At 51.0% G+C, this 22,438-nt stretch overlaps 1 protein-coding gene and 2 long non-coding RNA genes across 4 annotated transcripts in view; 1 reads left to right on the top strand and 2 right to left on the bottom strand.

Annotated features, from left to right (window-relative positions):
- Positions 1-8,183, bottom strand: part of LOC147572788 (uncharacterized) — a 29,618-nt gene extending 21,435 nt beyond the window's left edge. Inside the window, exons 1-2 of one of the 2 annotated variants that reach the window (XR_015246057.1) lie at positions 7,161-8,183; positions 4,903-5,061 (exon numbers count right to left, since the gene is read on the bottom strand). This is a non-coding gene — a long non-coding RNA (uncharacterized LOC147572788). Of the gene's footprint in view, positions 1-4,386; positions 5,062-7,160 lie in introns of those variants that run through there. The other variant, XR_015246056.1, reaches the window with a different exon arrangement.
- Positions 8,184-9,283: 1,100 nt separating this feature from the next.
- On the top strand, positions 9,284-17,971 carry DEGS1 (delta 4-desaturase, sphingolipid 1). The gene is made up of 3 exons (XM_086693927.1): positions 9,284-9,468; positions 14,163-14,905; positions 17,466-17,971. Exons 1-3 carry the CDS (start codon positions 9,387-9,389, stop codon positions 17,610-17,612), a joined length of 972 nt encoding a protein of 323 aa, XP_086550053.1. The 5' UTR covers positions 9,284-9,386; the 3' UTR covers positions 17,613-17,971.
- Positions 17,972-18,076: 105 nt separating this feature from the next.
- On the bottom strand, positions 18,077-21,254 carry LOC147572787 (uncharacterized). The gene is made up of 2 exons (XR_015246060.1): positions 18,635-21,254; positions 18,077-18,334 (listed from the first exon to the last, which is right to left on the bottom strand). It is a non-coding gene; the product is annotated as an uncharacterized LOC147572787 (long non-coding RNA).
- Positions 21,255-22,438: the final 1,184 nt, after the last annotated feature.

Genomic DNA, 22,438 nt, shown 5'->3' with positions numbered 1-22,438 from the left:
GGCACAGAATTCCAAGCCCTTTACCCATACCTCACCCTGTGCATCAATTCCATCTGGCTCTTGGTTCATATCCTTTGTCACATCCTTTAATAAGTTGGCAAACATTAAAAAATTAAAAATAGAATTACCACGTGATCCAGCAATTCCAATTCTGGGCATATAAAAGAATCGGAAAGCAGGGGCTTGGAAAGATATTAGCACACCATGTTCATGGAAGCAATTCACAATAGCAAAAATGTGGAAGCAACCCAAGTGCCCACTGACGGATGCATAAGCAAAACATGGTGTATGCACACAATGGAATACTATTCAGCCTTCAAAAGGAAGGAGACTCTGACACCGGCTGCAACACAGATGAACCTCGAGGGCATCATGCTGAGTGAAATAGCCAGTGACATAGGACAAATGCTGTGATTCCACTTACATAAGGTACTCGGATGAGTCAAAATCAGACACAGAAAATAGAATGATGGCTGCCAGAACTTGGGGAGGGAGTTTCAGTTTTGCAGGATGGAAAGAAACAGTTCTGAAGTTGGCAGGTGCTGATGGTTGCACAACACGAATGGACTTACTATCACTGAACTGTACACATAAACCATGGTTAAGGTAGTAAATTTATGTTGTGTGTATTTTACCACAGTAAAAAAATAAAATGTTGGGAATAAAAAAAGCATTGACAGCTACAGATCTCCCTCTAAGTACTGAGTTGCTGCGCCTCATCACATTTGGTGTTCTGTGTCTTAATTTTCATTCAAAGTTTTTTTTCTAATTCTCCTTGCGACTGTGTCTTTGACCCATGGGTTATTTAGGACTGTGTTGTTTAATTCCCACATATATGTGAATTTCCCAAATTTCTTTCTATTTTGACTTTCATTCCATTGCTCAGAAACATTGTATCATTGCAATCCTTTTTACTTTTCAAAGCTTAGTTTATGACCTAAGATGTGGTGTATCCAAGAGGATGTTCCATGTCCATCTGAAAAGAATACATATTCTGCTGTTTTTGTATAGAGTGCTCTACAGATACTTTTTAGGTCTAGTGGGTTCATGGAGTTTTCAAGTCTTCTATTCCCGTGTGGATCACGTCTAGCTGTTCTCTCCATTATTCAAGTCTCCAGCTATCACTGTTGAACTACTTGCCCCCTCACTTCTATCAGTTTTGCTAGCATTATAAAATGTCCTTTATGTTTCAAGTCTGTTATGTCTGATATTTGCAAAACCACTCCAGCTTTCTTATGGTTGCTGTTTGCATGATATGTCTTTTCCCATTATTTTATTTTCAAGTTATTTGTATCTCTGAATCAGAAGTGTGTCTCTTGTAGTCACTATATACAGATAGTCCCCAACTTAAGATGGTTCGGCTAACGATTTTTCAATGTTATGATGGTGTGAAAGCAATATGCATTCAGTAGTACTTTGAATTTTGAATTTTTATTTTTTTATTTACTTTTTAAGTTTATTTTGAGAGATACAGAGACAGAGTGAGTGGGGGAGGGGTAGAAAGAGAGGGAGAGAGAGAATCCCATGCAGGCTCCACACTGTCAGCACAATAGCTGTCAGCACAACCGGACGTGGTACTCAAATCCATGAAACTGTGAGATCGTGACCTGAGCCAAAACTGAGAGTCAGACGTTTAACCAACTCAGCCACCCAGGCGCCCCTTGAATTTTTATTTTTTCCTGTGTGAGGCAACACTGTTTGGTGATGCTTGGAGGCAGCAGTGAGCCACAGCATCCAGGCAGCCATGTGATCATGAGGGTAAACGACTGATACACTTAAGCATCCTGCTTTTCACTTTCAGTACAGTATATTCGATAAGTTATGTGAGATATTCAACACTTTATTATAAAATAGGTTTTGTGTTAGGTGGTTTTGCCCAACTGTAGGCCAGTGTAAGTGTTCTGAGCACATTTATTTTTTTTTGTAATTTTTTTTTTCAACGTTTATTTATTTTTGGGACAGAGAGAGACAGAGCATGAACGGGGGAGGGGCAGAGAGAGAGGGAGACACAGAATCGGAAACAGGCTCCAGGCTCTGAGCCATCAGCCCAGAGCCTGACGCGGGGCTCGAACTCACAGGCCGCGAGATCGTGACCTGGCTGAAGTCGGACGCTTAACCGACTGCGCCACCCAGGCGCCCCATTCGGAGCACATTTAAAGTATGCAGAGCTAAGCTATGATGTTCTGTAGGTTAGGTGTAACCTACAAAAATGTATTTTGACTTAGAGTTCATATTTTTAACTTACCGTGGGTTTATCAGGACACAACCCTATTGAAAGTCAAGGAAGATCTGTGGCTGGAGCTTATTTTTTTATCTAGTCTGTCAATCTCTGCCTTTTGATTTGATTCTTTAATACATTCACACTTAATGTTATTACTGAGATAGCCAGATTTGTCTTTGCTATTTTTACTTTTTGTTTCTTATATGTCTCATGTCTTTCCCCCCCTCTATTCCTCCTCACCACTTTCTTTTGTATGTAGTGAATATTTTCTTGTGTAAAATTTTAATTCCTTTAATGATTTTTTTTCACTACATGTTTTGGTTATGTTCATAGTGGTTGTTCTAGGGCTTACCATATACAACTTACTTATCAGAATATTTCAAGTTTACTGTAACCTAATTCCAGTGACATGTAAATGTTACTCCTATATAGTTCCATTTCTTTTTCCTCCACTTTGTGCTATTATTGTTAAGCATATTACATCTGTGTATGTTACAGGTCCCAAATACACCATTATAGTTGTTAGTTTATATGATTTTATGCCTCAGAAAGAAACTGAGAGGAGAGAAACTGTATATAGAGTTTGTTATACTAGGCTTCTTACTTACATTTTCATGTCTCTTCATTGGTTTCTGTGGATTTGAGTTACCATCTGGTGTCATTTCCTTGATCCCAGGGAGCTTTGCTCCCATCACATCTTTTGTGCTGTTATTGTTAAATATTTTATATTTCTATATGCTATAGGGCCAACAATACAATTATATACATATTGCTTTATAGGATTGCTTTTTAAAAACATTTTTATTTTACTTTTTTAAAGTTTATTTATTCATTTTGAGAGAGAGAGAGAAAGAGAGAGCAAGCATGCAAGCGGGGGAGGAGCAAAGAGAAGGAGAGAGAATCCCAAGTACACACTGTTAGTGTGGATCCTGATGTGGGGCTAGATCTCATGGACCGTGAGATCGAGACCTGAGCCAAAACCCAGGGCCAGACGCTTAACCAACTGAGCCGCCCAGGTGCTCCTACACAACTGCTTTTTGAGTCAGTTAAGAGAAGAAAGTAGAAGAAAAAAAGTGTTTATGCCGTCTTTTATATTACTTAGCTTTTCTGATGCTCTTTATTTTTTCGCGTGGACTCAAGTTACATTCTGGGGTCACTTACTCTCAGCCTGAAGAACTTCCTTTAGTATTTCTTATCAAGTGACTCTTTGAGCAACAAATTCTCTCAGTCTGTGTTTATCTGGAAATGTATTTTACCTTCATATTGGAAAGATAGTTTCGCCAGATGTAAGATTCTTAGTTGCCAGGGTGTTTTCCCCCAGTACTTTGAATATGCCATCCCACTGCCTTCTGGTCTCCACTGTTTCTGATGAAGAGTCAGCTGTTAATGCTGTGGAGTCTCCTTGAATGTATTGAGCCACTTCTCTCTTGCTCTTTCCAGATTTTCTCCTTGTCCTTCGGCATTTACCATGATGTGTCTGGGTGTTGATCTCCTGTTTTGTCCATTGAGCTCGTGAGCTTGGAGTCCATTGTGCTTCTTGGATGTAATAATGTTTTTCATCAAATTTGTGAAGTTGTGGGGGGGGGTGGGGTTGGGAGCAACTATTTAGCTTAAATATATCATTTGAAGAAAATTACTGCCTGGGGAAAAAATAGAAAAATATAAGCCAGGTGGGGATGAGAATGGTGATGAATTTCATTCAAAAGGATTTTTTGAGTAACTCTGTGGTTGGAAATTATCCAAATTGAAATTTGATATTCAGAACCTGATAGGACAAAGAAGACATACATTCATGCCGATAGGCACATGAAAAGATGTTCAACAGGGGCGCCTGGGTGCCTCAGTAGGTTAAGCATCCAACTCTTGGTTTCAGCTCAGGTCACGGTTTGTGGGTTTGAGCCCCACATCGGGCTCTGTGCTGACAGTGTGGAGCCTGCTTGGGATTCTCTCTCTCCCTCTCTCCCTGCCCCACCCACACTGTCTCTGTGTCTCTCAAAATAAATAAATAAAGAAAGAAAGAAAGAAAGAAAGAAAGAAAGAAAACCAAACATACACACACACACACACACACACACACACACACACACACACAAAGATGCTCAACATCACTCACCATCAGCAAAATGCAAATCAAATCTACAATGGAATAACACCTTACACCTGTTAGAATGACTATTATTAAAAAAGCTGTTTTCTTGTTTTATTTTGATACTTTTGCAAAAGCATTCCTGCAAAATGCTTCATCTTCAAAGAGATTCATGGAAAGGACTCTGAAAAGTACAAGTTTCTGATAACTTTAAAATCATAAAACTGGGGCGCCTGCGTGGCTCTGTCGGTTAAGCGTCCGACTTTGGCTCAGGTCATGATCTCATGGTCCGTGGGTTCGAGCCCCGCGTCGGACTCTGTGCTGACAGCTCAGAGCCTGGAGCCTGCTTCGAATTCTGTGTCTTCTTATCTCTCTGCCCCTCCCCTGCTCATGCTGTGTCTCTGTCTCAAAAATAAATAAAACATTAAAAAAAAAAAAAAATAAAAGCCTCTGAGGCCAGGAAGCCAAGCCGAGGATTTTCATCACATGTTACCTGCAATACTTACAGTTTGGGTGAATTCCTGTCTTCTTGAGACCCCCCCCCCCAAAATGCTGAGGTTCCTGGTTCTACTAGGAAGTGACATTCCTAACTTACCTGGTAAGGCTGCCAAGAACCCTATGAACAAGGCTCCAGACCGACTTATCCAAGCAGTTCCCGAAAGCTGTGTGGTCATATCGGAGTTTATGCACCTCTCGCTCAAATATGACATTCCAGTCAAACCCTTGGTAAATAGCCAGTGTTTCCAGTTGTTTCCTGTTACGAAGAGAACAGATTCTTACTGAGCTTATGCAAATAATGAACTATATGGCATATGAAATGAACACTCAAGGGTTTCTGAATTCTGGAGGCATCAGGTATGGAGAAAAGGTAAATATTTCATCTTTATTTACAAAGGTATACTTTACCAAATTGCTGTTAATTCGCAAGTAGTTTAAGAGAATACATTTCCCTTAAGTCTAGAAAAACAAAACATTAAGGAAGCAGCAGTGTTTAAAACAAAAAGTCACAGAAAAATTACAATTATCTCCATGAGTTCATTCAATCCAATATAATTAGTTCTTGTTCTGCTTGAATCTAGTTTTTCTCTTCTGGAAATTTGTACCCAGTTTAGTTTTGTGATTTTATTTAAAAAACAATTTTTTTTAACGTTTATTTATTTTTGAGACAGAGAGAGACAGAGCATGAACGGGGGAGGGTCACAGAGAGAGGGAGACACAGAATCTGAAACAGGCTCCAGGCTCTGAGCTGTCAGCACAGAGCCCGACGCGGGGCTCGAGCCCACGGACCGTGAGATCATGACCTGAGCCGAAGTCGGACGCTTAACCGACTGAGCCCCCCAGGCGCCCCCTCTCAGAGGCTTTTAAAAGTTCAGTCTGAGATCCCGTATGAGAAGTTAAAGCCTTAAAAAGAGTTTATATGGCTAAGCCTTAGCGCCATCTTCTTGGAAAACTGCGCCATGAAGGCTAAGTGGAGGAAGAAGCAAATGGAAAACTCTGCGCCATGAAGGCTAAGTGGAGGAAGAAGCAAATGGAAAACTCTGCGCCATGAAGGCTAAGTGGAGGAAGAAGCAAATGGAAAACTCTGCGCCATGAAGGCTAAGTGGAGGAAGAAGCAAATGCACAGGCTGAAGCGTAAGAGAAGAAGGATGAGGCAGAGGTCCACGTAGACCAGTAGTGTGTGCACCCGGAAAGAAGGAAAGCCAGAGGCCAGAGACACTGCTACCAGCGGTTGGACTGCAAGCCTCCTTTCCGGAGCTTGATTCAATGGATCTAGAACATCCATCACCATCTGATCGCAACCACCACCTTTGAGAGACTCCCTGGGCCTGTGACTTAAAGCACTAATTGTGTTTTCGTTTGTGGCTGAACGCGACACGTGTATGATAAACCATTTCTTCTGCTGCCTTAGCTGAAGAAGAATAAATAAAAGAGTTTATATGGTCAATTGCTATTCTTGATGCTCTACGTAGATAATCAGACCAAATTTCATAAAAAAAAAAAACCCATTTGTTTACTGCGGTTATCTTGGTAGGAAAAAAAAAAAGCGGGGGTGATTCTAGACAGGAAAACTATGTTTGCACCTGTGTAGACATTAGATTCTAGTCTTGCTGTCGTAGAGGATGTGTTATATGCCCGTAAACTGGACCGGTTCCTGAATGTTTCCAGCTCAGATATCTGGCTGTGACTGTCCGAATTAATGTTTCCAATTCTCTCCCACCCTTCTGATTTGCGATCACTAGGGACAAAGACTGCGCTTGAACCTCCTCATAAGGGACTAAACCGGTCCTCAGCCACACTGCAGGGACCTGAACCTTGGGTACACATCCCACCGCAAAAGAAGGCTCCACCTGCCGTCTGGTCCTGTGCAGACACTGGAGACCTCCAAAACAAACTGGCAAGGAAGGGAAGCCGCTGACGTCATCGATGGAGACTGCTTCCTCCCCAGATGCCAGATCAAGATGTCATACTTAAACATAAAACCCTCTCTCGTCTCTCTTGTCCTTTATTCTGGCATGGCCCAGAAAGGTAACACCTACGTCTGTGTCTCCCAGGCCATTGCTCAGTGGCGCGACCTTTCAGACTGCTGGCTTTGCCATCAAAAACTCCAGTCTGTCCACGATGCTAGAGATAGCGGGTCCTCCCCGTGACCAATTTCTCTTCTATTTCCAACGCATCCCCCCTCCCTCTTAGAACTCACTCGTAGAGTCTGATCTTCATGGCCACAGCACCCGGCGCCTTGCTTTTACCTTTCTCCAATGATAACTGCACTCGCCCAGTTAGACACAAACACCTACGCAAGTCACAGCACATTCGCACCCCCACGTTCTCATGATTATCTAAACCAAATCTTACCAGTGGCAGGCATCTCTGCAAGGACAGAGTTGATTCCGATGGCAGGACAGGCCTTGATCGTATCTTGGTCGCACAAGGGGGCGTCCGTGCTGCGGCCACCACCCCAGTATTAACGTTTCTGCCGAAGCTGAAACTCAGCCTCCTGAGATCACCGAACGAGCCACTTCCCGTAGAAAGGTCACCCCCTCAACACGGTCTTTCTCCGGCTCGATTGCGGCTGGTTCGGGTCTCGGGGGCCGTGGCTCCGAAGCACACTCCAGACGCCGGGGCCACCCGGAGCAGGACCACCGCGGTCTCGCCGGCCGGCTGGACTCTCTCAGAAGCTGCGGAGGCCTGTTCGCAGCGCCGACCACCGGGCGCATCGGCCCTCCGCGACTGGAACGCCAGGAGAGGAGCGGAGACGAGGAGCCACTTAAAAGGCGTGGGCCTCAAGTCGCGACCGCGGGGCGTCAGCACACGCCGCCGGGCCTGCAGAGCGCAAGCGGGGAGTGGCGCCCAGGCCTCACATTTCTGGCGTCCTGAGGCAGGCCGAGGGGCGGGCCAGAAGAGGGGGCGGTTGTTCGGAAGGAGACAAGGCCCCAAACGGACTCACTCGGGCCGAGTCCCAGTCGGCAAACCAAGACATAACACCCAACCCAACTGCGGTCTCGGCCTCTCCCAAAAGGTGACCTTCAGCCCGTCGGCCTGGGACCCCCCATCCCCACCAGCCAGGGGACCACCTGGCACGGGGAGGGGACCACCTGACATGGGGACGGGACCGTCAGCCGTCAGCTTGGAACCCCCGGTCCCCACCAGCCAGGGGACCTCCTGACACGGGGAGGGGACCTCCTGGCACAGGGAAGGGACCATCTGACACTGGGAGGGGACCGTCAGGCGTCAGCTTGGAACCCCCGGTCCCCACCAGCCAGGGGACCTCCTGACACGGGGAGGGAACCACCTGACATGGGGACGGGACCATCAGCCGTCGGCTTGGAACCCCCCATCCCCACCAGCCAGGGGACCATCTGACACAGGGAGGGGACCGTCAGCGTCGGCTTGGAACCCCCGGTCCCCACCAGCCAGGGAACCATCTGACACGGGGAGGGGACCTCCTGACACGGGGAGGGGACCACCTGACATGGGGACGGGACCGTCAGCCGTCGGCTTGGAACCCCCGGTCCCCACCAGCCAGGGAACCATCTGACACGGGGAGGGGACCTCCTGACACGGGGAGGGGACCATCTGACATGGGGACGGGACCGTCAGCCGTCGGCTTGGAACCCTCGGTCCCCACCAGCCAGGGGACCTCCTGACACGGGGAGGGGACCTCCTGGCACAGGGAAGGGACCATCTGACACGGGGAGGGGACTGTCAGCTGTCAGCTTGGAACCCCCGGTCCCCACCAGCCAGGGGACCATCTGACACGGGGAGGGGACCACCTGACACGGGGAGGGGACCGTCAGCGTCGGCTTGGAACCCCCGGTCCCCACCAGCCAGGGGACCTTCTGACACGGGGAGGCGACCACCTGGCACGGGGAGGGGACCCTCACCCCAAGCCCTCCCACTCCTCGCCCGAGGCTGCAGGCCGCGCAGCTCTGAGCTCCTCTCTGACAGACGGGACGCGGGGTTAAATCGTGCTCTTCTTTGAACGTCATCTTCCTTTCTGTAGTTTCAGCCCAAGTTTCTTCTCGACAGGAGAGGTGGGAACGGGCTGTGTGACCGCCGTCCCTCCCAGGAGAGGCCGTGGCCGCGACCGGCCCCGACGGGGCTGGACGGCGGGGGCAGGCAGGTCCTCGTCCCTTCCCTCTCCTTGCCGGCAGCGGCTTCTCGTCTCGGTCGGCCCCCAGCGGCCGCGCACCCGCGTTCTCCCGCGGGCCCCGCTTCCCGCAGGGGCCGACAGGCGCCGCCGAGCGCCCACGCGGCACAGCTCACCCGAGGTCTCGCGCCGTGGCGCCACCGGGCGGCGGGAGAGCCCGCCTTCCGCGTAGGCAGCCGGGAGGCGGCGGGGCGGGGCCAACGGAGCAGGCGGGGCCGTTGGGGGCGGAGCCAAAAGGGCGGGACCAATGGGGCCGACGGGGCGAGGCCGGCGGGGCGGGGCCAGAGGGAGGACCGCGGGGCCCCGCCCCGGCCTCTGTCTCCGCCGCTCCGCCCGCCGCCGGCTGACAAGAGCCGGGAGCCGCCGCCGCAGCCGCCTCACAGGAGCCGGGCCGGAAGCGAGAGCCGGAGCGGGGCCCGCCAGCCGCCGCCATGGGGAACCGCGTCGCGCGAGAGGATTTCGAGTGGGTCTACACTGACCAGCCCCACGCCAGCCGGCGCCAGGAGATCCTGGGTGAGGCCCGGCCCGCGCCCCGTTATGTGCGCGCGGCCTCCCGCCGCCGGGGCGCGCTCTGAGCTCGGCCTGCGCTCCCCGGCGCCCGTGGCCCGTTAAGGGCCCGGAGGGAGGGGTCCCTGCGGGGGAGGGGGTTCCGATGTGGAGCGGCCCCGGCGGCGGGGGACTGGGAGGGAGGGGTCCCGGCGGTCGGCGCGGGGAGGCCCGGCTGCGGCCCCGGCGGGCGGTTCGGCGGCTCGGAGACCCTCCCCCCACGGCCCCCGGGGCGCTGCCGCGGGCGTGCGCGGAGCAGGGCGTAGTCCGGGGCGGGGGCGCGGGGAGGACGGACGCTCGGAGGAGCGCCGGCTGGTCCCCGCCGCAGACTCGGGGCCCTTCCCCGCCGGCGAGCTAGGCCCCGCTCGGCCCTGCGGGCGGAGGGCGCGCGCAGCGGATGGAGGCTTCTCGCGGTCTGCAGGGCCCCCCTCCCCGGAGGCCCCAGATGCTGGGCCCGGGCAGCGTGCTGCGTGGGCCACCGACGTGCCCCGGGGTAGGGCCTCGCAGTAACGAGGTGGCTGTTACCCCATGTTAAAGATGAGGAGTAGGTAAAGGGCGAGTGAGCCGTTCCAGGGGGAGTTCTGATCGCGGTCACGTTGCTTCCAAGGCAGGTGCTTTTAACTTCTTGGAAAAAATCAGAAAACTGATGGGTGCTGAGTGGTACTTAACTGGTTTTTATTTTTTGTCTCAGCACCAATTTGCCCAGTGAAAAGGGAGAGCAAGCTTTTTTTTTGCTGGGGTGTCTAAAGTTAGAAGTTTCACGCTTGTTTGCAAACAGGAGTTAGTAGGTCCACTTAAAATGCATTTAAAAAAAAAATCGAATCAGTAAAGTGGTAGCTTGAACCTATACAGTTGCGTGTTTTCTTTCTTTTTTTAAGTTTATTTGTTATGAAAGAGAGGGCGAGCACGAGTGGGGGAGGGGCAGAGAGGGAAGGAGAGACTCCCAAGTAGGATCCAGGCTGTCCAGGCAGAGCCCCACTGGGGACTGGACTTGGGACTCCAGCTTAACGAACTGAGATCATGACCTGAGCGGAAACCAAGTGTCTGATGCTTAGCCGACTGAGCCACCGGGTGCCCTTGGATGTGTGCTTTTTAATTTTTAATTAAATTTTTAATTTTTAATTAAAGCAAATATGATGCAAATCACTTAGACGAAGAGATAGCATAATGATACTTTTTACTTATGACTTATCAACGTGCTACACAAGAATAAGCTGGTATCCACCTTGTAAAAACCCAACGCCTCAATACTGGAAGTTAGCCATCTATTTAATATTCAGAAAATCAAGGAAGTGGAAAGGTGCTTATTGATGCTTATCTCGACAATGAGCCTTTTCCCACATACTTAACATCACTGAACCATTTCACTTGGAGAGTGACAAATGTCATTGATAAATGTCTCCGTGAAAATATAATCTTCAGCATAGGTGCAAATACTGCTCAATGTCCCATTTCAGGAGCGGAGATGGGAATAACCTCAGGAAAGCTAACACTTAAATGACAAGACGTGTGTGTGAAAGTGTTGTGTTTTGGGGGCAGAAAAGCAGTGCCTGTGTTCATCGGTCTCTCTCACTCCTCAGCTCTGGGCAACCCCTAATCTACTTTCTGTCTCTGGTACATCTGGTACATCTCCAGATGTACCTATTCTGGACATTTCTTATAAGCGAATTCATACAGTCCTTGGTCTCTTGTGGCTGGCCTCTTTCCCTTAGCCTAACGTTCATCCATATTGTAGCATGTCAGCATTTTATTCCTTTTAGCGGCCAGGTAGTACTCCATTGTACGGATGGATGGTCCACATTTCGCTTGTGCGTTCGCCAGCTGGTAGACTGTGGGGCTGTTGTCACCTTTTGACACCGACGAATAATGCTGCGGTGAACACTCACAGGCAAGTTATCAGATGGATGTGTTTTCATTCCTCTTGGGTAGCTAGCCAGGAGTGGAATTGCCAGGTCATTGGTAGCTCTGTGTGTAGCATTTCGAGGGAAGGGCCAGACCCTTCCAAACCAGCTGTACTATTTGAGATGGTCCCCAGCAACGCGCGTGGGTTCCAGTTTCTTCACATCCTTGCCATTGCCTGACTTTCGACATAGCCCTTCTAGCATGTGTGAAATGGCAGCTCATTTTGGCTTCATAGTGACTAATAATGTTGAGCACCTTTTGTGTGCTTATTGGCCATTTGTATATCTGCTTTGGGGAAAACTCTGTTCGGACTCTCTGCCCATTTTAAATTGGGTAACGAATGGTAAGACCTTTAAGAGTTCATGCTGTATTCTAGGTTCAAGTCACTTATGAGATAGGTGATTTGCAAACATTTCCTCCCATTCTGTGGGTTCACTTTCTTGATGGTATCCTTTGCAACACCAACGTTTTTGGATGCTAGTGCAGTTTATCAGTTTTTTACTTTTGTTGCTTATGTTTTTGGTTATAGTATCTAAGCCATCTAAGGTTATGAAGATTTCCTTCTGTGTCCTTGTAAGAATTGTATAGTTTTCCTATATTGAGGTCTGTGATCTGTTTTGAGGTAATTTTTGTGTATGGTGTGAGGAAGGGGTCCAACTCCATCCTTTTGCATGTGGGTAATCAGCTGTTGCAGCACCATTTGTTGAGAAAGCTCTTTCCCTGTTTACTCATATTGGTACCATCGTGGCACAGACTTTACAGACTAAAATAAGCTTTTCAAGAATTTGGTACAGAATCACTTGGGACAACTTGATTTGTCCTAGAGAACAATGCATAGGAGTTTCATCATTTTATTTTTTATTTTAAATGTTCGCTTAGAGAGCGTGAGCAGGGGAGGGGCAGGAAGAGAGGGAGAATTCCAAGCAGGCTCTGCCCTGTCAGCGCAGAGCAGGGACATGGGACTGGGGACGTGGGGTGGGGTGGGGTGTTGTCAGGAGATCATGACCTGAGCTGAAATCAAGAGTCAGAGGCCTAAATGACTGAGCCCCCCACATGCCCCTCCTGATTTTAGAATACCTATAAAATGCGTATCGCCTTCTATGCTGTGGCAGATGTGTCCATTGAATCCTTATATAAGGTGAGAATACCGGAGCTCTGTCTAAACAGAAGTACGTATTTTAGTATCAGTGAGTTACTGCTTATCCACCAATTAACTGAACAGTTGTTCTCCTGTGGTGGAAATTGCTCCCCAAATGCTCCTATTTTAACGAATGACTGAACAACTTTTCATTCATATGAGGGAAATTGGTTTTAAACTAATTCACGTCTAGGCCTGTAGGGTGACTTTTTTTGGTCTCTTGCCTACAACCTGATTAACATTTGATGAAATGAACTAAATCAACAACGATTAGAGGGAGTGGAGAGAGAGACGTGGGAGTTACTCACCGGGGGTTAGCACCACCCCCATGTCTCATATATAAAACTGGATGAAATTGCTTCCTGCCTTGTAGTTTAAGCTTTGGTTGAGTTCGTCATGTCACATGTAGGGAAAAGAGGGTGAAGCTGCACTTTTCCCTTCCGTATCTCTTCAAAAATATTCTGAATGACCCGTCTCCAGAGAAAGGGCCTTTGGGGCGCCTGGGGGGGCTCTGTCGGTTAAGCGTCCCGACTTCGGCTCAGGTCACAATCTCGTGGTTCATGGGTTCGAGCCCCACGTCGGGCTCTGTGCTGACAGCTTGGAGCCTGGAGCCTGCTTCGGATTCTGTGTCTCCCTCTCTCTCTCTCTGCGCCTCCCCCGCTCATGCTCCGTTTCTCTCTCTCTCTCTCTCTCAAAAATAAATATTAAGAAAAAAAAAAGTAAAAAGTCCTTTGTCCTTATGCCATCCTGGGTCAAACCTACTCAGCAGCACATAAAACCAAAGGTTCATCATGCCTGGGCTTCCCTCCACAGGCAGGCCGTGAGACCAGAGAAGAGTCAGCATTTGCCCTTGGGGGACACGTGCTGAGATGCAGAGTTTTTGCTATTGGCCTTTTTCCTCCTGCTTGGATATTTGTGCATGTGCTCAACAGAGAGAATAAGAACCCAACAAATTAGCAGTTATAACACAGAAATGAGCCCTTAGGAAAGTGGCATTGTAAATCAGCAGAATCCTTTCTGTATTATCCTGATGACTGTAAGAAGCCTACGCTGGCAAAAATATTAGAAATCTAAATGTCTACAAATAGGGAAGTGGGTAGAAGTTAAAACTGGCAACAGAAGTGATTTAGTCACTGTAAAGGAAATTATGAAATCTCAGTACATACTGTCTGTAATATAGTATTTATATGTGCAAATAGATTGCATATGCATTATATATAAGTATATACATGTATTGTCATAAGTATATAATACATTCTGTCAGACACTAGGATAGATTTCTCAGACTATGATCACAACTTTGTAAAACTTATAAATTTTATATACAAAGAATTACTAGGGGTGAAAAGGGAATCGGATACCATGAAATCTTTACTCATGTGTGACTTTCTTTCTGTTAGTATGGAGACTCTAGATTTTGAGGCTGATTTTTACTGCATAAATTCTCAATTTGTGGCGACATGGTACTTAGTACCTTTACTATGAGAACATACCCCTCCCTCTAATAGAGGGCATTTAATGATTTGGAGAAAAAAATTAATTTAACGGCGTTGGCTTAATTAGAATTACAGAACTATTATGTACTCTACTCAGTTCCTGATTGTTTGTTTTTTCTTCACAGCAAAGTATCCAGAGATAAAGTCCTTGATGAAACCCGATCCCAACTTGATCTGGATTATAGTGCTGATGGTTCTCACTCAGCTGGTTGCGTTTTACTTGGTGAAGGACCTGGATTGGAAGTGGGTCCTGTTCTGGGCGTACGCCTTCGGCAGCTGCATTAACCATTCCATGACCCTGGCTATCCATGAGGTCTCCCACAACAGCGCCTTCGGCAACAACCGAGCTCTGTGGAATCGTTGGTTCGGAATATTTGCTAATCTTCCCATTGGTGTTCCATACTCCGTTTCCTTTAAGAGGTATCACATGGACCATCATCGCTACCTTGGGGGTGATGGCATCGATGTGGACATTCCCACCGATTTTGAAGGCTGGTTTTTCTGTACCACTTTCAGAAAGTTCGTGTGGGTTATCCTTCAGCCTCTCTTTTATGCTTTTCGACCTCTGTTCATCAACCCCAAACCGATTTCTTACCTGGAAGTGATTAATACTGTGATCCAGATCACTTTCGACATTATAGTTTACTACGTTTTTGGAATTAGATCTTTAGTCTACATGTTGGCAGCATCCTTACTCGGTCTAGGTTTGCATCCGATTTCTGGACATTTTATAGCTGAACATTACATGTTCTTAAAGGGACATGAAACTTACTCGTATTATGGGCCTCTGAATCTACTCACCTTCAACGTGGGTTACCACAACGAACACCATGACTTCCCCAACGTTCCCGGGAAAAACCTCCCACTGGTAAGTAAAGGATTTGAAACATTCTAATGTCATTTGAAACATTCATATGACCAAAATCAGTTGTAACTTGCCCATTTTGTTTTTTTATTTTTTATTTTTTTAATGTTTATAAGAAAGAGAGAGAGAATGAGCAGGGGAGGGGCAGAGAGAGAGGGAGACACGGAACCCCAAGCAGGCTCCAGGCTCCGAACTGTCAGCACAGAGCCCAAGGCAGGGCTCGAACTCAAACAGTGACATTGTGACTTGAGGCGAAATCAGACACTTAACTGACTGAGCCACCCAGGTGCCCGTAACTTGCCCGTTTTAAAAGGAATCTAATGTATTTTGTCCACCTGAGTTGCTCATCAAAGCAGACAACAAGTAGAGATCCCGAGTCCGCCCCCCCCCAGTGTTACAGGGTTTACTCTCCGAATCCCTAAGTCTGGGGGTGGCCCTTGGGGGTTAGGAGCTAAGGGTCTGCCAGCTTGCGAGGTATATCCGAGATGGAGCAGTGCCTATGCAAAGGGAGCCGGAGTTGACGTTGCTTTATCACTGTTAGATCGATGGGCTCAGCTAAGATTTATGTGCTGGCTTGTTGGGAAATACACACGTCCTATGGAATTGGCCTGCACGGTCTGTGAACGATCCATTCCAGAGCTGCAAACGTCCCGCGGGCAGGGACTGTCTGTCTCCCTGCCCGTCAGACTTGTATGTGTTGTTTGTGGAGCACATGAAGGAACACGCTTGGATTTCCCTGTAGGTTTTTAAATGCTGACTGATGACAGACACACATCACATGAACACTAAATGGGGACAAATCATTGTGGACTGGATTTGTGCTTGAGGAAGGAAAAATCCAGAGAGAGGACTTTGGGTCTGTGGGGAGGCTTTCAACCTATACCGTGTAATAGCTAATACCGTGCGGATACTCACTTTCTTGAGTGTGAACATGGTATCATGGCTTTGTGGGAGAAGGTCTTTGTTCTTGGGGAATACTGAGGTGGAACGTGAGGGTAGGTTGTCACAGAATGTCTGCAACTTACTCTCAAAAGGCTCAGCAAAGAAAGCAAATTACGTGGTGTGAATCTGTGCAGAGAGAGAGACTCAACGGTTTCCGTTGGGGGGCCTGGGGAAAGGGCATGTGTCTGTTTTACTCTTCTCTCAACTTTTCTCTAAGCTTCACGTTTTTCAAAATAAGATGGAAACCACACAGCTGAAGACAACTTTGAAAGCATCTTAATGTGACACTGGCACAGCTCCTTTGTGTCTTTCTGGCCGAGTACAGGCCCGAAGACAGCGTGCGGCCTGTGTTCACTTCTGCCCTGAGGAAGTGGACTTTTTACTTACTTGAAAAAAATTTTTTTAATGTTTATTTATTTTTGAGAGAGAAAGAGCGTGAGCAGTGGTGAAACAGAGAGAGAGGGAGACGCAGAATCCGAAGCAGGCTCCAGGCTCTGAGCTGTCAGCACAGAGCCCGAGGTGGGGCTCCAACTCAGGAACTGTGAGATCATGACCTGAGCCGAAGTCAGACGCTTAACCGACTGAGCCACCCAGGCGCCCCTTTACTTACTTTTTAAAGAGGCTATAAAGGTGGTTGCCCTTTGGACAAAGTCATTTTTTCAACATTAACCATACAGTTGATCCTTGAACAACACCGGGGTTGGGGTGCCAACTCCCCGCATGGCTGAAAATCCACATGTGACTTTTGACTCCTCCCAAATGTAACTGTGAATAGCCCTCCTGTTGACCGGAAGCCTTACGGATGACGTAAACAGTCGTAAACAGTGGGTCAACACATGTTTTGTATGTTACAGTGTTGCGTACTGTGTCCTTGCAGTAAGGTAAGCTGGAGAAAGGAAAATGTTAAGAAAATCATAAGGAAGAGAAGACACATTTACAGGACTGCACCGTGTATCTGGAAAACACGTCTGTGTGTTAAGTGGACCTGCGCGGTTCACACCGTGTTGTTCGAGGGTCAGCGGTACTTGAACTCATGAGTTTCCTGAATAGCCCCCAGCACACTTGGCCCGGTTCAGGTTCACTTGACGTAAGGCCCAGGGCTCTGTAGTGTCCTCTTGGCTCCCGCTCAGTGCGTGCGGTCTTAGTCTTTAGCTCCTTACACGTGTCCGCGTCCTCAGTGCTGTGGTCGCCTTCCCTCTCCTGCCCTTCCTGTCCAGTGCGTATCAGGGAGCATTCTGCTTCCTCCGCGAATAGCTGGTATTTACCAAGTAGTGACAATGCGCGTAACTAGCACGTTGTTAACTGGTGTGCATGACGAGGTTTCTTTTGAACACTTTATTGAGCTGTAACTCACGTACACAGCTCACCTATTGAAAATACACAGTTCAGAGCGTGATGGGAAAGAGTCCATAATCCTCGAGGGTCAAGTATATTTTGGTGTTGAAATGCAAACTGCCTTGTGTTAGAATTCCCGAAGCTGCTGCCTTTCCCGAAGTGTTGGCTTTCCGGAGGGCGGAAGGTCTGGTGGTTTCTCCGTGTCTGTGTCGGGCATCCGTCTGTCCCGTTCGATCGCACTCGGTCAGCGCTCACTACCCACGTTGCTGTGTGTTTGCTCTCGTAGGTGAGGAAGATAGCGGCTGAGTACTATGACAGCCTCCCTCACTACACCTCCTGGGTCAAAGTCCTGTACGACTTTGTGATGGATGATACAGTGAGTCCCTACTCGAGAATGAAGAGGCACCAGAAAGGCAAGGCAGCACTGGAGTAAGTGTCACTACGGCCGAAGGAAGGTCCTCTGTGAAACTTCACCACAGCTGAAAAGTGGCGTTTCTGCATTATTCATCCAGGACCGCGATGTTGAGAAGCCCCTCTTACGGTGTCTGCACGTGACCCCCGCGCCACCAGGAGCTTACCTGGCTGTCAACAGCCGGCCCGCCCGGCCGCCTTCAGCTGCGCTCACAGGAGACGTGTGTGCTGCGTCATTGTGGGGGAAGTGTTCCCTGGTGTCTGAGGTTTTGTAAGCATATCATAAAAAAGCTTTAAAAAAAGCTCTTTCTAGTATGTTATTTTCACTATAAAGTTGTACTTTATTAAAACAGCTAATAAACTGAGCTATTAATCACGGTAGCGTTTGTGACATTTTCATACTTGACTGTCCTCATCTAATACGGTACTGGGGTGAGTCTACTTCAAAATGTCACTGCCCTCCAAAAAGAACGATCCGTACACCTCTTTCCCTGTAAGCCGAATTTTTAATTTCTCCTATCGTACACGGAACTTACATCACGCTGCTGAAACTCGTAGCCTGTTCCCAAAGAAGGTGCCGCGTTTAATCACATCCAACATTTCACTTCCTTTTTCAGACGAACAGACTCAAATTAGCAGCTGAGCTGAGGTTTCGTGTCATCTCACTGCAGCGGAAGCGGGCTGCGATGTGGTGGCAAGGAGCGGCTTCCGGCAGCCGGCATCCCGGGTGTCAGGCTCGCAGCCCTGCGTCCCCGGACGGTCACGTGGGTGAATTTAGTGTAATGCGGTACAGTATTTAAAGATAATACGCGGGATCAAAAAGTCAAGGAGGTCTCCAACACAGCCCTCAGGTAGCCGTACTGTGAGATGTGACAACATTCCTCTAACGTCACGACCGCCCCGCTCAGGGTGAAAACAGAAGCCTTGGCCTCCGAAGGGCCAGCAAACCTGCTTGACAGACCTCGTCTCACCCCCACAGGACTTTGCTTTCCCCTCCTGGCCCTCCCGCCTAGGAAAGTCCCCGGTCCCCGGACTACTGCTTACAGAACCATCGCGTGAACAGTGAGCAGCGTTCAGAGCACTGACGCGATGACAGACGACACCATCTGTGCAGCACGCCCTGGACTCGATGCGTTGAGTCTGCTGTGTCCTCTCCTGCTGTCCTTGCCTGCGGGACGCAGCCACGCAGGCTGATGGCCCCCGAATCCCCCCCGTCAGGCGGCTCTGCCTTCTCCGAGCCCTGTCACTGCACAAGTACACGCCCAGTTGGTCACCCTCAATATACGTGGTGCACACGCTTAACCCTTCCCCAGGCCTGCGGCTGGCGGTCCCGTCACCCGTCCTCACCTGGGTGGTGGGTCTCCTAACCCAGCAGCCCCTTTTCTGTCCCCAGCAGTGACTTTTCCCAAGAGAGGCCTCTGACTCGGGGGGCCGGACCCGGCGCCCGGGGAGCTCCAGGGCGGGGCGTGTGAAATCCTCCCGTGGCTTTGCACAACTCCCTTCTGCCCACATTTCCTTTCCCCTTCCGGTCCGCTTGGCTCACCTCAGAACTCACGCCAGCCCTCGCGGCCTGTCCCCACTCCCCAGCAGTCCAGCGCCGCTCTTGGACTCCCCGAATGATTCACGGCCCCGCGTTCTGCTTATACATGTGTGGTTTGTGTCCCCGTGAGGCGGTAGCTCCCGGGGGGCAGGAAAGATCTTTACTGTCATCTGCCAGACCTAGCAGGGTCCACGCTTGGCTCTGAGGTGGGCTCGTAGTAGATGGAGAGCAACTTACGGAGATGGTCCTTGAACAAAGCCAAAGGTGGAGGGCGTGTGGGGTTCCGAAGACAGCGACCCTACCGCTCGCGGAGCCTGCATCCGGCCTCCTTGGGTTCATCCTTCCGCGACGCACACAGAGACGGCTTGGCAGCGCTGAAACTGGCCCGAGGCCGCCCTGGGCGAGTGGCAGGGGCGGCTTATCTGCCGAGCCCGGCTCAGGAACACGCAAGAACGAGTTCCTTCCAGGGCCTGGGCGAGCACTTCCTATGTGCCTGCGGTCAGGCTGTATCTCTGGGGTTTAAACTTTTAACCATCCAAACTCTGGTGTTTTAGAGTTTGGCTTTTTATCGAACGTGTCGCAGCAGGGGTTAGTCAAAAAGCCCAAAGCCCAAGCTGCCGCCAGACTTCTCAGATTCTTCCTCTTGTGTCCACTTTCTCCTGGGGGGAGGGTGGCACTGGGGGGAGGGCAGGGCAGCTCCCCCAGCTCCTCCGCTGCCCGTGGGGCCCCCGATGTGGATGCCGGCCGGCGCCTCTGCAGACGAGCCTGCCAGAGAGGTTCAGTATTTACGCCGGCATCGCTCTCCCCTAAGTGACGTGCCCGTCATGCACAGGAAGGGGACCGAGGAGACGCGGGCGGCGTGCACACGGCTGCCGGGCGTGGTGAGCGCCAGATGAGGCGAGGGCCTCACCCCGACGCACCCGAGTGCCTAAGCAGAAGCTGAGGAAAGGGCCGGCCTAAAATGCTACTCTGGAACATCAGCGTGTAAACTCAGAGCAAAAATGCATTTCCTTATTCAGTCTACAGGCACTGCGTCAGGCAGTGAGGACGTGGCCAGAACCCGGTCCCAAATTAAAGAGCTGATGCTCTGGGGCAAGGACTGCGTGTGCAGAGATCCCCCCTAAAACGGGGGGGTCCCGTGCGACTACCGCCGAGGGGGGGGCACACAGCCACCTGCAGGCCACTGCGTACCTCGTGCTGGGCTAGCACGGAGGGAGCCCACACTTTCTCAGGAAGAAACGTGGGGCCCGAGAGACTGGCCCGAGGATGTGTGCGGAGCGGCCGGGCCACGGCCCGGGCGCCTGTCGCACTCGCCCGGCCGGCTGGGAGGCTGCGCGTCGGATGAGGAAATGTGTTCTCTCTTGTCTTGCCGGAGCGTCTTCCAGGAGCCTTAGTCATGTGGAATGAAGAAGGATGGGCCGGCAGGCCCGGAAACGCCACCCCAGAAGCCCGAGACCCTGGAGCGGCAGCAGCTGGTGGGGAGGCCAGGGGGAGGAGACAGAGGGCGGGAGCCACGCGGGGCGGAGGCGAGTGCCACCTCCCGGGCAGCCCCAAGTGGGAGAAGGGCAGGCCGTGCAGGTTGCATCGGGCCGGTGCACTTTGGAAAGTCGCCTACGCGGTTGAGAACGCAGAATGAGGAGCAGGGGGGGAGAGGGCGGCTTCGTGGCTTTGTGGTCGCCAGGTCCGGCCCGCCGTGGCCGACGGCCCAGGAGGGCCCAGCGGAGGGAAGCTCTCTCCCACACCGACACACGCAAGCCTCGGGGCGGTTGGGAAGGCAGCTCGGGCGGGCGTGGCTCGGCAAGGGGTTGGGACCCTGTCCGCGACGTGTCGTCTGTCACGGGGCTGCGTGGGGGTGCGACACACCCCTTCTTGGCCTGGGACACACACCTGGCATTTTCTCCCAAAAGGCAGGATGCACAGACACACGAAGAGCGTGTTCACAGCCCACGTCCTTTTATCGGTGGCCCCGGTGAAAGGAAGAGAATGGGGCTTTGTGGGAAAGGCCTGGAGGAATTGCAGTGCCCTCCACGTGGGGCTCCGGATGCTTGCAGACCAGCAGTTTGCTGATCCAGGACGGCCTCTAATCTACCCCCACAAGGCCGCTGGACGGGCCGTCGGTGGGGGAGGGGGGGTGGGAGTGACCCTGAGTGAGCAGCCACTCGTCAAAACGGGAACAGGGCCGGCGGGAGCCCGGGGTGGGGGGTGGCGGTTTAGGCCTCGAGTTTCCCTCCCACTTAGCGGAGGTGTCCCGGCCCCAAGCACACACGCACCGTCTGCCTTCCTCTGCGGTGGCTGTTGTCTTGACCGGCACATCGTGTCCCCTCGCCAGCTGGGGCTGTCAGAGCGCTGACGGGAAAAGGGCCCCCAGCCCCGTGCCCCTTGCGGCCCCTTCGGCGCCCTGGCGCTCCGGGGGCATCGGCTCTGGGCCACCCACTGCCAGGTTCCCCGGTCAGGAGCCCGGTGCTTCTCCTCAGCCGAGGGGGCTCCCCGCCGCGCCCCACTTGCAGACTCCAGTTCACACGCTGCCTCCTCCCCAGTTTTGTAAAAGTGACTCTTAATCTCCGGCTACCGTCTCAAAAACAGACAAATACAAGCGAGAGGGCTCAGCGACAATCGAGACGGAGCAACAAACTCAACACACTCTTGACAGTTTCTTTCTCCCCCTTGAGCGCATGTGACCCGCGGACCCCAGGCCGCGCTCTGGGCTTCCCCCGCCACCCACCGGGGGCCCGGACCCCAGGACGGACCCAAGCAAAACCCAAACTCCCGTGGCCCCTCGGGAGCGGAGGTGGTGCCCGGCTAACGGCTCCCGAGCCCCGGGCCCCACGCGGTCCACCCATCCCGGTGTTGGCTCCTTTCTCCGCAGACCAGAGACGCGTGACGACGCCCTACGAGAATGTAGCCACGTTATCTCCTTTCAAATCAGACGACTCGGTTAAAGGAGCAGGACAGAGACAAAGTCAGGCCGGCCACCCGCTCTCCGAGGAGCCGCAGAACGACAAGCTTCAACTAGATCCTTCTAAGCAGGAGCCCTTGGCGCCAGGCCACCTGCCTCCCAGCACCCGCCTCTCTCGGTTCCCCATGTGGACCGAGGGCGCCGGGCCACGTGCGAGGGGCCCTGGGTCTGACTGGGGGGATGTTCTGCGCTGAGGGCTGGGCCCCAACATCTCCCCGCCTCCCAGGGAGAAGGACCAGCCGTCTCTGCACCTCTAGGGGCCACCTGGCACAGCTCCAGGCCCCGGGGGACCCGGCCGCCCAGACGCTGCCCTAGCTCTGCACAGGTTTGCACGGGGCCATCTCTGCCGCTT

This window comes from Puma concolor, chromosome E4 (genome assembly GCF_028749965.1).
Source record: "Puma concolor isolate L17-30 chromosome E4, mPumCon1.1.hap2, whole genome shotgun sequence".
In the NCBI taxonomy this organism is placed as follows: Eukaryota; Metazoa; Chordata; class Mammalia; order Carnivora; family Felidae; genus Puma; species Puma concolor.
The sequence above is the reverse complement of the archived record's forward strand: the minus strand, read 5'-3'. Positions and strand labels throughout refer to the sequence as shown.